Source organism: Cucumis sativus, chromosome 7, assembly GCF_000004075.3.
Source record: "Cucumis sativus cultivar 9930 chromosome 7, Cucumber_9930_V3, whole genome shotgun sequence".
Taxonomy (NCBI): domain Eukaryota; kingdom Viridiplantae; phylum Streptophyta; class Magnoliopsida; order Cucurbitales; family Cucurbitaceae; genus Cucumis; species Cucumis sativus.
In genome coordinates, this window is record NC_026661.2 from 13,749,829 (window position 1) to 13,765,499 (window position 15,671).

The 15,671-nt window shown below is 35.9% G+C and overlaps 2 protein-coding genes across 3 annotated transcripts in view; one reads left to right on the forward strand and one right to left on the reverse strand.

Annotated features, from left to right (window-relative positions):
- The window catches only part of LOC101215110 (exocyst complex component SEC5A), a 29,445-nt gene extending 18,234 nt beyond the window's left edge, over positions 1-11,211 (forward strand). For both annotated transcript variants that reach the window (XM_011660815.2, XM_004139633.3), the window contains exons 17-21: positions 8,566-8,643; positions 8,795-8,851; positions 9,123-9,272; positions 9,621-9,830; positions 10,716-11,211. In XM_011660815.2, coding sequence (XP_011659117.1) covers positions 8,566-8,643; positions 8,795-8,851; positions 9,123-9,272; positions 9,621-9,830; positions 10,716-10,925 — 705 coding nt within the window. In that variant the 3' untranslated portion in view covers positions 10,926-11,211. The remainder of the gene's footprint in view (positions 1-8,565; positions 8,644-8,794; positions 8,852-9,122; positions 9,273-9,620; positions 9,831-10,715) is intronic.
- Positions 11,212-14,683: 3,472 nt separating this feature from the next.
- LOC105436260 (extensin-3-like) lies at positions 14,684-15,671 on the reverse strand. Its single transcript, XM_011661452.2, has 2 exons — positions 14,962-15,671; positions 14,684-14,860 (listed from the first exon to the last, which is right to left on the reverse strand). The coding sequence occupies exon 1, from the start codon at positions 15,615-15,617 to the stop codon at positions 15,003-15,005; it is 615 nt and encodes a 204-aa protein (XP_011659754.2). The 5' UTR covers positions 15,618-15,671; the 3' UTR covers positions 14,684-14,860; positions 14,962-15,002.

A 15,671-nucleotide genomic window follows, 5' to 3' on the forward strand; every position in this document is an offset into this window, starting at 1 on the left:
CAAAATCAAATGATGTTGCGATTCATGAAATCGGCGACACAAGAGAGATCGACGATGAATGAAAAGATTACCGAATTATCAATGCGGAGTACTCTAATGAAGAATAATAGCGAAGGCGAAGGATCATCAATTCGCAAAAGTGAACCGATGAATGTAGAGAAGAAAACGAATGAGGAAAATAAGTGCGATCAAAACAAGTTCAAGAAAGTAGAGATGCCAATCTTCAATGGAGATGATTCGGATTCGTGGCTATTTCGCGCCGAAAGGTACTTTCAAATCCATAAATTTACTGAATTCGAAAAAATGATTGTGGCGACTATAAGTTTCGAAGGACCGGCTTTAAATTGGTATCGGTCTCAAGAAGAGCAGGAGAAATTTACTGATTGGGCGAATTTAAAGGAGAGAGTATTAATCCGATTCCGATCGACGAGGGAGGGATCATTGTATGGTCGATTCTTGCGCATACAACAGACGACGACAGTGGAGGAGTATCGAATTTTTTTTGATAAATGGGTAGCACCTTTATCAAACTTGCCCGAGAAGGTGGTAGAAGAAACCTTTATGTCAGGATTGAAAACATGGATCCAAGCTGAAATGGATTTCTGTGAACCTAAAGGATTATCACAGATGATGAGAATTGCGCAGAAAGTAGAAAACAGAGAGGATATTAGAAGAGAAGCAAATCTTCCTGGATATTCAAGAGGGAAATTGAGCAATTCTGGAAGTGGTACCAAAGTTAATACGACTGTGAATTCTGGAGATAATAAGGGGAGTATGAACTGGCCGATGAGAACGATTACATTGAGAGGGACTTCAAGTGAAGAAGCACGAAAGGAAGGTCCCACGAAAAGGCTTTCTGATGCCGAGTTTCAATCGCGAAAGGAGAAGGGTCTATGTTTTCGATGCAAGGAGAAATATTCTCATGATCATAAGTGTAAAACTAAAGAGCATAGAGAATTGCGTATGCTGGTAGTAATGGGGGAGAATGGTAAATACGAAATCATTGAAGAAGATAATACTGAACAGGAGTTGAACACGATTGAGATTACATGAGAAGAACAAACAGTGGTGGAGTTATCGATAAACTCAGTGGTGGAGTTGTCGATAAACTCAGTGGTGGAGTTGTCGATAAACACAGTGGTGGGGCTATCCAATTTGGGAACAATGAAGGTGAAGGGAAAGATACAAGGAAGGGAAGTCATTGTATTGATAGATTGTGGAGCCACACACAATTTTATTTCAGAATGTTTAGTTAAGGAGCTGCAGATTAATACCAAGATTACCTCAAATTATGGGTCATTTTGGGTTCAGGAACAACTATTAAAGGAAAAGAAGTATGTGAAGCCATTGAAATAATGTTAGGAGAATGGAGAGTAGTTGATGAATTCTTGCCGTTGGAGTTAGGAGGGGTGAATGCAATATTGGGAATGCAATGGTTATACTCTCTAGGTATAACCGAAGTGTATTGGAAGAACTTGATCGTGACTTTTACACACCAAGGGAAGAAGGTTTTTACAAGGGGGGATCGAAGCCTAACAAAGGCAAGAGTCAGCTTAAAAAATCTCATGAAATTCTGGGGAGAAGAGGGGATTTTTAGTAGAATGTCGTGCGTTGGAAATGAGAGAGTCATGGGAAGAGGAAGATTTGATTGAGGAAGTGTTGACTATAGAGGAATCCGTGGCAGTGGTGTTGAAAAGATTTGAGGATGTCTTCGAGTGGCCCGAAACATTACTTCCACGAAGATTGATAGAACATCACATCCATCTTAAAAAAGGAACTGGCCCAGTAAATGTATGTCCTTATCGGTATGCATATCAACAAAAGACAGAAATGGAGAAATTAGTGGAAGAGATGCTAGCATCGGGGGTAATAAGGTCGAGTACGAGCCCATATTCCAGTCCGGTATTGCTGGTGAGAAAGAAGGACGGGAGCTGACGTTTTTGTGTAGATTAAGAGCTCTAAATAATGTAACTGTACCTGATAAGTTTCCAATACCAGTGATTGAGGAGTTGTTTGATGAATTAAATGGAGCTACTATGTTCACTAAGATAGATCTTAAGTCAGGGTATCATTAGATTAGGATGTGTGCAGATGATATTGAAAAGACAGCATTCAGAACCCATGAGGGCACTACGAATTTATGGTGATGCCATTTGGGCTGACAAACACACCGTCCACTTTTCAGTCGTTGACGAATACTATATTTAGGCCATATCTTCAGAAATTTGTCTTAGTGTTTTTTGATGATATTTTGATTTATAGCGAAGGGTTGGAAGATCACTTGAATCATATGAGAGTTGTGTTAGAAGTGTTGAGGAAGAATGGATTATATGCGAATAAGAAGAAATGCAGCTTTGCTCAGTTTCGAGTGGATTACTTAGGGCATATTATTTCAGGAAATGGAGTTGACGTGGATCCTGAGAAGATCAGGGCCATCAAGGAATGGCCAGTTCCAGCTAACGTGAGGGAGGTTCGAGGATTCCTTGGGTTGACTGGATATTATCGCAAATTTGTCCAAAATTATGAAACAATTGCGGCTTCTCTGACACAACTGTGGAAGATAGGGGGGTTTAAATGGACGGAGGAAACTCAAGGAGCCTTCAATAGGCTACAGCAAGCGATGATGTCTCTTCCTGTATTAGCTCTACATGATTTCAGTGTGCCATTTGAAATAGAAACCGATGCTTCAGGATATGGATTAGGAGCTGTATTGGTACAAAATAGACGGCCAATTGCTTATTATAGCCATACATTAGCAATGAGAGATAGCGCTAAACCTGTATACGAAAGGGAGTTGATGGCAATGGTCATGGCTGTACAAAGGTGGCGTCCATACTTATTGGGGAAGAAGTTCTTAGTCAAAAATGATCAATGGTCTCTAAAGTTTTTATTGGAGCAAAGGGTGATTTAGCCTCAGTATCAAAAATGGATATCCAAACTTCTCGGATACTCATTTGAAGTGGTTTATAAACCGGGGTTGGAAAATAAAGCAGCAGACGCATTATGTAGAGTACCATCAACAGTACATTTGAATTAGTTAACAATTCCAAATGTGATTGACATAGAAGTGATTAAAGCAGAGGTGGATCAAGATGAGAAGTTGAAGAATATTAAGTAGAGAATAAATGAGGCAGAAGAGAGAGAGAATGGTAAGTATTCGGTGAAACAGGAGATGTTGATGTATAAAGATCGAATGGTGTTGTCTAGAACATCCAAATTAATTCCAACAATCCTACATACTTATCATGATTCGGTATTCGATGGTCACTCGGGGTTCTTGCGGACTTATAAGAGGATGGCTGGAGAGTTGTATTGGGAAGGAATGAAATGGGAAGTGAAGAAATATTGTGAGGAGTGTATGATCTATCAACGCAATAAAACCTTGGCTCTTTCACCAGCTGGTTTATTAACTCCTCTAGAAGTGCCAAATAGAGTGTGGGAGGATATTTCAATGGATTTTGTGGAAGGATTACCTAAGGCAGGAGGTTATGAAGTGATATTTGTAGTGGTTGACCGATTTAGTTAATATGGGCATTTCATCCCTATGAAACATCCATATACAGCAAAAATCGTGTCTAAAATGTTTGTAAAGGAAAACGTACGTTTACATGGATATCCTAAATCCATAGTATCTGATAGAGACAAGGTGTTCTTGAGTCATTTTTGGAGAGAACTGTTTCGTCTGGCAGGAACAAAGTTGAACCATAGTATAGCGTATCATCCACAAATCGATGGGCAGACGAAGGTTGTTATCAGGGGAGTGGAAAGCTTCTTGCGCTGTTTTTGTGGGGAGAAGCCAAAGGAGTGGATTAAATGGATTCCTTGGGTAGAATACTGGTATAATACAACATATCAGCGTTCATTGGGAATCACACCATTTCAAGCTGTGTATGGGAGATTATCACCTCCTTTGATATTCTATGGGGAAAGAGATACTACTAATTCCACATTGGATGAACAATTGAAAGAAAGAGATGTGGTGTTAGGAGCCTTACGAGAACATTTTGAGAGTAGCACAAGACAAAATGAAGAAGTATGCAGATGTGAAGAGGAGAGAAGTTCATTACCAAGTTGGAGATTTGGTATTGCTGAAAATAAGGCCATTTCGGCAGATGTCCTTGAGAAGAAAAAAAAATGAAAAACTCTCACCGAAATTCTTCGAGCCATACAAAGTGATAGCTAAGATTGGGCCGGTAGCTTATAAGTTGGAGTTACCAGAGAATGCTACTATACATCCGGTATTCCATGTCTCTCAGTTAAAGAAAGTACTGGGAAAGCACGATGAGAACAGAAATGACATTTCCTGTTTAACTGAAAATCATGAATGGAAAGATGTTCTGGAGGAGGTTTATGGATATTTGAAAAACAAAGCGAGAAGTTGGGATGTGCTGGTGCAGTGGAAAGGCCTACTTCCACATGAGGCTACCTGGGAGTTATATGAGGATTTGAAGCAGCGATTTCCAGATTTTCACCTTGAGGACAAGGTGAATTTGGAGGAGAGTAATGATAGCCACCAATATTATATCAATACAGTAGGAGAGAAAAAAAGAAATAACACGTGAGGGTAAGACACGTGTGAGTGAAGGGAAGGGTAGCAATATAAATAAGATTTGTAGTGGGCGGGAAAGTTAGTTAGGATTTGAGTTTCTGGAATCTTTTCTGTTCTTCCTTGAAAGAGAGGGAAACAAAGGATTTGTAGTTCTTTTATTTCTATCAATAATATCAAATACATTTTCTACCTACGAGTTCCATCAACTTCATGCATGTCATGCATGTGGACCATGTTTTGTAATTCTGAGTGTTGAGCTTCTTGATTCTTCGAACTTGAAGGTCTACCATCATCTTGTATTGATGAATGCACTCCATGGTTAGCTGTGTCCCAGATAATAAATTTCACTGTCCCAGACTGTACTCGATCTTCAAGAGCTCCAATACCGCAAGCTAAGCTAGCTTGTCTTTGATACCACTTATTGGAGAAATTGGCACACTCACTTGAAAGAAAAACTTTTTTTAAGAAATTTACAAAGGATGAGCACTTTTAGTGAGAGAGCACTCTTTTACTCTAAAAACACTCACTCACTTTCACTCAAAGTTTCTCACCAACTCTCTTTCTTTTTCTCTTCCTCTTTTTTTTTGCTTTCTTTTCTTTACTTGGTTTGCTTTCTTTGCTTTGTTCACAAATGAAGACATAACCCCTATTTATAGGTGTGAGATTCTTGGAGCCCAAGCCAAGGATTTCTCTATAATTCTAACTAGTCTAGATATTTTTAGTCTCATCCTTATCTAAAGGAACTCTTTTATTTAGGATATTTGTAGATTTTTTCTTTTAGATATTTATTTACATCTATCAACATGATTCTAGAGAAATCTAATTTACAGACTTAATGACATATGATGGATACTTCAAGACTCTTCTAGATTAGCTAGTGTTGCTGTATATTTTAACAGTAGATGCTATCAAGTGTGGAGTAAACTCTTTCACACCTTTAATCTCTGCTGGGTTCTTGATAAGCAGTGCCATCTTAAGTGTGGACTACTACTTATTGGCTCAATTATGGAAAAAATGGTACCCTGGTTTGGTGCAATGCTGTCAAGGAAATTTTGGTGGAATTGTGGTTTGAGAGAAATCAACGGGTCTTTAACGATAAAGTCTCCTCTTGGATCAATAGATATGAGTTCGCACGGCTCAATGCCTCTTCATGGTGCTCTCTAAGTAAACAGTTTAAAAACTTCTCAAGCAAGATATCCTTCTAAATTGGCAGACCTTCATCCCTCCTCCTTGCTTGGTGTTTCAGCTTCGGCTCATAATCTTTGATGCTTCTTCCTTTTATAGCATTTGTCTTTGTTTGACTATATCTATATTGCTAGTCTTGTTCGAGTTTGTTTCTATGTTTTTTATTGAGATGTATTGGCTGTGGTTAGCCCTCTCTTGGACTTTAGTTGTTGCTTGGTCCTTTATTATGGAAGGATATGATGAGGGTGCTAAGAGAGTGTCAAAGTATATGAGGGGTATACAATGGGCAAAGAACCTCAGGATTAGTAGACGCACCAAAACATCTCAACTAGGTTGACACCATTTTAGCGTCCTCGTCATGTCTGAAAACAAATTACAAGAAAACTGATCACATCAAAATCACAAGGCCAAAGCATGCACGAGGTAAGTTCTCTCTATTCTCCCTCCTCCCTCCTTCCTCTGCCTCCCTTTTTAGTTCTCTCCTTTTCGGTAGCTCCACGATGGCTACATCCCAGACTATCAGTGTTTAGCCCTCCGGTAAAGACTAGTAAAGACTACCCTCAAACCAATCACTAAAGTTTTGGTGGTTGAGTTTTCGTTTTAATTGCACAAGGAAGTTTAGCATTGAGACTGCAGTGGAAGTGGTAAGTTGCAAAGTTCTTCAATCCTATTATCGCATTTGGTCAGAAGATGATAACTTCCTTGTTGAAGATGTGGAAGTTCAAAGATCTTTATCTATGTCTGAAGCTCAACTGAGCTGGTTCCTAGAAGCATTATCGGAGTTATTAAGAGATCTGAAAGTTATCGAAGTTCAGGGCAAAGAAGGGTTGGGTGTTATGTTGTGACCTTTGGCCATTGTCAGGTGGACACTCCATCATTCGAGTGAGTTTGGGAGAAAACAAATAAGTCACTCCATCATTCAATTACATTCCATTAAGGAAAGCTTCCCCTTTACTCCACTAGAAAAGAAAGACCTACCTCAAAAATTGCATTCCATATTGGAAGCCTGTGAAATCTCCTTAGCCTAATCTAAAGGCAGACAGGTCATTCAGTGGATATCCTTCAGGGTTGGAAAATGAAGATTAGCTATTGAATTACGTGAGGATTTGGACAAAAATCAATATGGATGATTCTTAAAAGTTTTCTAAAGAAATTAATCTAGACATCGTACATATTCAAGAATCTAGGAGAGACAGCTTCGATAAAGAAGTCATAAAAAGCATTTAGAGCTGAAAAGATTTTGGCTGGATTTTAGTTGGAAGCTTTAAGGAATTTTGGTGGCATTCTTACAAGATGGGGGAAGGTTTTTCCAGAGACTGACATTGCTAAAGTAGATTTCTCTTTGCCAACTGGAGTAAATACGCTGAAGGCAGTACTGGCAAGATTTTTGCGGAAGACTGCTTCGAGTTCCTTTAGGCAATGGATTGCATTGGAAATATAGTTTTGAGGCAGCTGTTTGCATCTTCCTGGCTTTCTCTTTCTCCTGTCATCTTGAAGATTTGGTTGTGCAAGATTTTAGATGTGAGTGAGCTAATTTTGAGGGAGAGTTTTAGTATTGCTTTGTATTTAGCTTTCTTCTGATGTGTTGTCTTTTGAGTGGTTTTGATTAGCTCGTTTCTCTTCTGTTTGGGTTTGTTTTTAGGTTTCCATCATATTTATGTTGCGCGAGTATAGTCTTTGTTTAAGTTTCAGCTTGTATTTTCTCTTAGTTCTTTTGCTCTTAGTATAATACTCTTGTATTTTGAGCTTTCATCTCATTATCATTAATAAAGAGGCTTATTTCTGTTTTAAAAAAAATCACCAGGCCAAAGTGAGCCTTTTCCTCATACGCTAAAAGATACATACTAACAATAGCAAAAGTAAACACTTTCTAGCGCTTGAGAATTTAAAGGAAAACACAGATTGGAAACATCTCTTTCTATCGGTTAGGAGATGAAGGCCTGCCAATTCAATAATATCTCTTGTAGGGAATAATCTTGGAAAGCTTTGGATAAAGAACACCATGATGAGGCAGAATTGGGTATACTCGAAATGATGGTTCCAGCTTGAACACTTGTCATAGAAAACTCGCTGATCGAATCACAACTCTACTAGTAATGCCTTGAGTCTTGACCGCATTGCACCATAATAGGAGAGCATTTTTCTTCATGAGTTGACCCGTCAGAATTTGCAGCACATTATTTCTGATATTATTGTCAAAAGCCCAACAAACACTGAATATTTGCAGCAGCCGGTTCCAGCATAAGGACAGTCAAAAGAGTTGCTGAAGATTTTCCTGGTAATTGAGACAGAGGGAGCGCATGTGGGGTGAAAGATAATGGGATTGGAGCTTTTTCTGTGATATTGAAGCACAGTTCAGACTACCATACAGCATTATCTACACTGAAATATTAACCCTCTTTGGTTTTTTAGTTATCCAAAGACTCCTTTCAGTGTATTGTCAATAGGTGAAGCCGAGGATAGATGAAATTATTGGTTCATTTGAAACTTATTTGTTGTTTTTATCTTGAATTTAATTATATATAAATATCTATAATTGTTATTTTCAAATATAGCAAAACGAACCAAAATATTTACAAAATTTAACAAAATTTTAGAATCATTGATAGATTATGATAGAAGTGTATTGGTATCTATCACGATACATTTTAAAAAAATCTATATTTAAAGCATTGAATATAAGTCTTACAACAATTTTTCTATTTTTACTTTAAATTATTTACTATTGTTGTTATTGTCAATAATATATATATATATATATATATATATTTTTTTTTTTTTTTCAATCATTATTTTATTCATTCACTAATTGTTGATTCTCCTTACATCAGGCAAACTTGATGAGAACAGCTGCAACGAACTATTTGTTGGATTCTGGAGTCCACTGGGGAGCTGCTCCTGCAGTTAAAGTAAGTATGCTCCACTCGAGTGTTCGCATGAGTGATCCTATTGATAGCACCACCTCTTATTTTCGTTATTTAATAATCAGCACCTAAAACGAGTGCACTTTGTTCTTTTCTTTTCTTTGCTCTTTTTTTTCTTTTTTTTTAATTTTTGCAGGGTGTGCGTGATGCAGCTGTAGAGCTACTCCACACTCTTGTGTCTGTCCATGCTGAGGTAATCTTATCATCAATTTAGGATAATACCAAAGCTATGTGCAAGAAGCGAACAATTGCATTCTCATTGTTCAGATTTTCTTCCGTATGTTATAACTATTTTAAGTATGTGCTCTTTCTAATTCTTTTATGCTATCCTGATGGTGTTATTTCCCTTGTCAAAAGGCTCCCACACTTTTCTTGTTCTCATTCCATTTAGGTCTTTCCTTCGTTCTAATTAGTACTTCTGGCTTGTTGACTCCTATAGTCTCAATTTTAATACATTGTTTCAGGTTTTTGCTGGTTGTAAGCCCCTTTTGGACAAGACACTAGGCATTCTTGTTGAAGGTTTAATTGATACTTTTCTCAGTATCTTTGATGAAAATGGAACAAACGAGCTACGGTCACTGGATACAAACGGTTTCTGTCAACTCATGCTTGAGGTAAAAGTAATGTTTAACACTAGGGGAGGGAAATCTGCGTTAGCGTACAAATCTGGTCAAATGTAGGATGTTTTTCATGTATTTATATTTCAGTTACGGTAGACGGTAGTGGAAAGAAAAAACGAACTGTTGGTCTGTATCAACCGCAACCAAATAAATAAATTGTCCATCCTCCAATTCCAACAGGAAAAATATGGTAAAATAACAAGTAGCTGAAGGAAAAATGCCCTGTACCTTACGTCCCTTTTTCGTTCAATAGGGCATTTATGATAGTTAATGTGCATTGGAGCAGTTTCATTTAGAAGGTTAACCTGTAATGGTATTTGATGCTTTGTGTTCCTTTCGCAGCTTGAGTACTTTGAGACTATATTAAATCCTTATTTCACATCCGACGCTAGAGAGTCTTTGAAGTCTTTGCAAGGAGTGCTTTTGGAGAAAGCTACTGAAAGTGTGGCAGAAGCAGCTGATAATCCAGGCCATAATCGTCGGCCAACTCGTGGGAGTGAGGAAGCTATAGATGAACGACAACAAGGAGCAACTGCCCCAGATGAACTCATTGTAAGGATCATCTTTTTACATTACATTCTTGTACCATGTTAAACTTCAAAAAAAAAAAAAAATCTCGATACCTCTTTATCATTTTAGATTTGGGAGAATTTTTTCATTTTAGTCTCTTTTCAACATGTAGCACTTCCCTGGGTGCATGTTATATTTGGTCAATGGTAACTTATATGATATGATATTTGGCGATATGATATACGGTATCAAAGCCAATACTCTAGAAACAAACATTTGGTCCAAACACAAAATTGGGATTAGACACGAGTTGTGAACCCAAAGAGGTAAGCATCTTCAGTGGACATGTTGAGGATCTCACATTGGAAAAATCAAGGGACCTCACAATCTTAATAAGATAGATTAAAGATAGATGAACTCCTTCTCTCATTGTCAATTGATTGTGAGATGGAATTATCTAATGTTAAAAGATTCAAAGGAATTAGAAGCTTATCGTTTGCTCATTTTAAAATTTACTCATGTACTACCATGAGGTTAACCTAGTGGTAAATAGGGGAATGACCTTAATGGTAATGAGTTCAATCAATAGTGGCCACCTATGTAGGATTTAATATCCTACCAGTTTTCTTGGCACTTTAATGTTCTAGGGTCAGACAACTTGTCCTTTAAAAGAAACAGAATACTGGGAGCTTAAAAAAAAAATTAGGTGTAAAAGACTAGATTGAAAGAACAAAAAAAGAAGGCTTGGTCATTTCTCTAATTTATAGTGAAATGGTTTGAAAAGTAGGAGTGGGAGGTACATCAACGTCTAGAATTAATATCATTTTACCAATTGCGAGATGGTAGTTGGTTCATGTCAACCATGTCTTTTCTTTTACAACAGATCTGTGCATTTGGCTATAGTCGAATATCTTTTCCATGTTACAGGCACTGGCGCAGCAGTACAGCACAGAATTGCTTCAACAAGAGCTTGAGAGAACACGAATAAACACTGCTTGCTTCGCAGAGTCAATTCCATTGGATTCAGTTCCTGAACCTGCCAAGGCAGCTTACACTTCATTTAATGCCACTTATAGAGGAAGCACAACTCCCACTGGGTCTCCAAGTTTCTCATCCCGTAGCAGGCGTCGCTTGTAGCGTTATTCTTGTTTGTTTGATGGATTTTCCATGTCAATGCACGACTACTTTTTGGTTTCCTTCATTCTTGTAAGTAATTAAATCTTCATTGGTAATCCTAGTATAATTTTTTCCATGGTCAGTCTTTGCTGTATGATTTGTTTATTATTTTTTTCCAGTGATGTGGCAGTGTTCATATTTTTGTCCTGAGTTTTATGCAACTTTTTTCAACAAATATTTGTGTTAACAATATGTTTGATTTCCTCGGTTATATGCAGTTATTGCTGCCTACTTTCCATCTTAGAAATATCCAATCTTAGACTGCCTTAAATTTTGAAAATTTGCTGGCTTGTCATCGATAATTTTTCAAAAATGATTCATGGTTTAGTTTTCTTTCATTTAATCTATGGTGTGCTGAAACACTGAATGGGTAAACCATCCTGAACTCGTTGAGGGTTCGGATGTGAGCCAAAGTTTGGTGTCTTTATAGTTTATACTAACCAGAATCTTTGGTCTGATTGATATTAATAAAATTGAATATGACCAACACATGCAACTCATAATGTTTTATTGCCAATACATAGGACTTGAAAAATGAAAATAATTACTTTGATCTTATTTTGAAGGCTTTGTAGAGCTAAATTGCAAGTAAAGTTAAAAGCTATTAAAGAAATTGAAGCACATGGCTATATTTTTACCCTCTAATGAAATTCTGCTCAAAGTTTCTAATATTTCTATAAGGAATAGATTCTCTGTATTTTACCAAATTTGCCCCTTTTTTTTCCTCAAAGTATTCCTAGATTTTTGGGGCCAATTCCTGTGAGATTTTGTCAAGGATTGGCAATTACTTCTTCCTTATAGTTGGAGATTTAAATTCCTATTCTAGGGGTCAAGCTATATACCTAGTAATGTAATGTTTTGGGACAAGACTTGATGACAATTTAATAACAAAACTGCCAACATATTGCAAAATGTGATTATCTAAACATCAATAAATGTCTATTAGTGTGTACTAATAAATAGTAGTATTTTGTTATATTTGTAAATATTTTGATTTATTATTTGATTATATTTGAAAATTACATCATTTGAATTAATTATTAATTATTGAGAATTGAGATAAAGATGTTTTAGAGTTTTATCGTCTTTAAACTAATAAAAAAATTTATGACATTTGAAACGTATCTATCTTGCTTAGCTTAATTTGGACCATTCTAATGTATTATATTATGTTAATTGGATGAAGTTGTAAGTTTGAATGACTGCAGATATAGAATGAAGCAGTAAAGTGAAAAACGGGTGTAAACTGCCCCTAACTCAGCAACCAATGGAATTGAAAGAAGAGGGAAAATGACTAAAATTTCTTTAGGATACACATTGACATTACAATGCACAAACACAACATGCAAGCCATATGCTGCGTTCGAGCGTTAAGCTTATTGATGCAACGCTGCTCAATTGGAGTCTTTGGGATAACATTATTGCAATGCAATGCTATTATTCACCTACATAGTCTCTTTCCTTTTTAAGTCATCTATCTTTCAATTCCATTTGCATCAACTCTCTTTGGCATTTGGGAACTGTATTATCCACTTTGGAGCTTCAATTAGGATTAGTTAAAATCCCCATTGTTTATTGTGAGGGATTGCTTAATTTCTGAATAAATTCCTTGTGTTCTGTTTTTGTTTCTATGCTGTTATGTTTGGCTTCATCATTATAATTGCATATTTACTTTTGCTTTGCTAAAGATTAACCCATATAGTTGGTCACAATTAGCTATATATGTGTTTGATCACATAGATCGATGGGTGCTTAATTATTTGAAACGTCATTTAGATAATCGGTTGGATTAAGAATGAAATTAGTTAGTAAGCTTAGGTATAACCACTCTAGGTAGAAGATTCAAAACCATTCTTGATCGACCAAGTCTTATTGTTATAAATAATACTATTCTTAGATTGATTGTTCTGTAAATTATTGTAGTTGGTTGTAAGAATCCTCGACAAGTTCTTGCTATCAGAATTCATACATTTAACAATTATTAGGAGCAATTCAAACCGTCACTTATTTTCAGAAAAGATTTTCATCCATTAAGATTATGTGTCTTTCACCATTAAAAGGATAATATACACAAATCTCTTCATGAAGAGTAGTAGTGGTAGGTAGAGATATTTGGTAAGACAGATTTAATTTTACTTCAAATTGTTAGAATCACTTTTAAAGACACTCTAATTTTACTTGTACTTTAAACCAGAATCATACGAGCTTTTAAATTCTCTTAAAATCAAGTACAAACTTTTTATTAACGTTTATTTTTCAATGAAAATGAGATTTATTTATTTTAAGTATTTATCTATTTCTCATCTAATTAATTAAATCTACTTTGTATTTTAAAGCTTCTACCACTCCAGCATAAGGGTGCAAGCAATTTTTAAAACGAAAAGCTTTCTAAAAATATTTTCTCTCCAACGTTTTACCAATTTTAAAATAATACTTTTATAGCTAATAATTAGGAGTTTTTTAAAAAATATAGTAAACCGAAAAAATATTTACACTGTATAGAACAATTTTAAAAACACAAAAAGTCTACAGGCTCACAATGAAAAATACAAAAAGTTCACAAGTCAACGTGCGATTAATTTGACCACACGCGCATGTGTAATTCTTTTTTCTAAATGATTAGGATACGCAATTGTTTAGGAAATGATACATGATCATATAGGTAGTATCAACATGATTGTGTAGTTTTTTAGTGATAGAAAAAATGGTTCAAATCTAAACGATCATGTTGGCTATGATAAACAATTGTTTATATCATATCAATACGATTGTGTAGTTTTTTTTAAACAATGAGAAAAGATGACTTCAAATCTAAGCAATCATGTTGACAAAACTAAACAATCGTGTTGATCTTATTGACTAGTTAAGTAAGTGATCGTTTAGATCATAATCAAAGTGATATTTAAACGATCTTGATATTCTGGAAGATGAGCTAGAAGAAAGAAAGAGAAGATGAAAAAAGAAATAAAAAGAAGATGAATAAAAATATAAGAAAGAAAATCTAGAAGAAATGACGAAGAAATCTGGAAGAGAAGATGAATAAATCATAATGAAGAAGAAAAATGAGAAGTGATGAATTGTTCGAAATATCAAGAGCAAATATGAAATTTATGAAAATATTTTATCGACTTCATGGAATTTTCGTTTTTGTTACACGATCCTAAATATTTTGGTGTTTTGTTACATTTATGAAAATTAACCTAATAATTAAGTATTTAAAAACATTTCTTAGTATGTGAGTAAAAAATGGGAGTATGGCGGTTAGGTGTAGGCAAACTACACCAACTCAATGTTTAAAATGTCTAGACGAAAATATTGAGGTTTTAATTTCAAGAAATATCGATTTTGATGGATATTACTAGAAAAATTACGAAAACAAAAACTTTAATAAAATAATTTTAAATTAGGTAACTAAGCATTTTTTTTTTAATTTCACAAGTAATATGTCTATTCCTTATTATTTATATTATATTTATATCAAATTGGATATTGATTATTTTTTCTTTATTTTGTGGATTTTTTATATAATATAATGAAAATATCGAAATCTATTTGGCTCTTAGGTCAATGTCAAACGAAAATATTGACATTTTGACAAAAATTTAATATTATGAATACATCTATTTATTGGTGATAAAATTATACAATATTTTGTATTTAATTTGTCATGTGTGGTAGCATAAGAAAATGGAAGAGTTGAGGGTTTATTTTTCCCGAAATAAGCACACGAAAGTAAGATTGAGTTTTATTTAATCAACGGAAAACTAAACACACAATTGTAGAAAACACGTAGGATCGTAGGTAGCAAATAGATGAAAACAACCTTCTTTTAGCACTTTAAGTTGTTTTCTTTAATTGATCTAAATACATACTTCTTCGTTTCTTTATTCTTTTTCCTGCAAAAGAAACACAAAACTTTACGTAAGATATTGCATGTTGAGATGTATGCATATGTTTCAGTAATGAATTTACTTATTGTGTATCATTAATATATCACCTTATATCTTGGTTTATAGTTGATGGGAATCCCTTATTGACCTAATTAATCGTGAGGGGATCGTGGTGGAGGGCTGACTTGTCCTTATGCTTCTTTGGCGGTGGTGGTGGAGGAGAGGAGTACTCATGTTCGTCTTTCTTTGGTGGCGGTGGAGGAGAGTAGTACTCATGCTCGTCTTTCTTTGGTGGCGGTGGAGGAGAGGAGTACTCATGCTCGTCTTTCTTTGGTGGCGGTGGAGGTGGTGACTTGTTATCCTGCTTTTTTGGTGGTGGTGGTGGAGACTTTTTTGGCGGTGGTGGAGGAGACTTTTTTGGCGGTGGTGGAGGAGACTTTTTTGGTGGTGGAGGTGGTGGAGGTGAGAGATATTCGTCTCTCTTTGGTGGTGGTGGAGGGGGGGATTTCCGTTTGTATGGAGGTGGGGGTGGAGACTTGTAATGGTGATGATCGTGATCGTGATCGTGATCGTGGTCGTGGTCGTGGTCGTGGTCGTGGTCGTGGTCGTGATCGTGGTCATGATCGTGATCGTTGAAAGTAAGTGTTGAAGAGTAGGAATCCCGGTGGGCTTGAGCAGTTGTTGTATACGATAGGCTTAGAGCCACCACCAAAACTGCAATAACAAGAGATAGCATTACAGGAGGACCCATTTTTCCTTGCATCCAACTCTTAGGTTTTCCTAATTCTGATTTTGATTTGAACCCTTCTTTGCCTTT

Bases quoted from the DNA above. Each gene is read 5' to 3' on its own strand.
- LOC105436260 (XM_011661452.2), bottom strand. From the start codon at position 15,617: ATGCAAGGAAAAATGGGTCCTCCTGTAATGCTATCTCTTGTTATTGCA.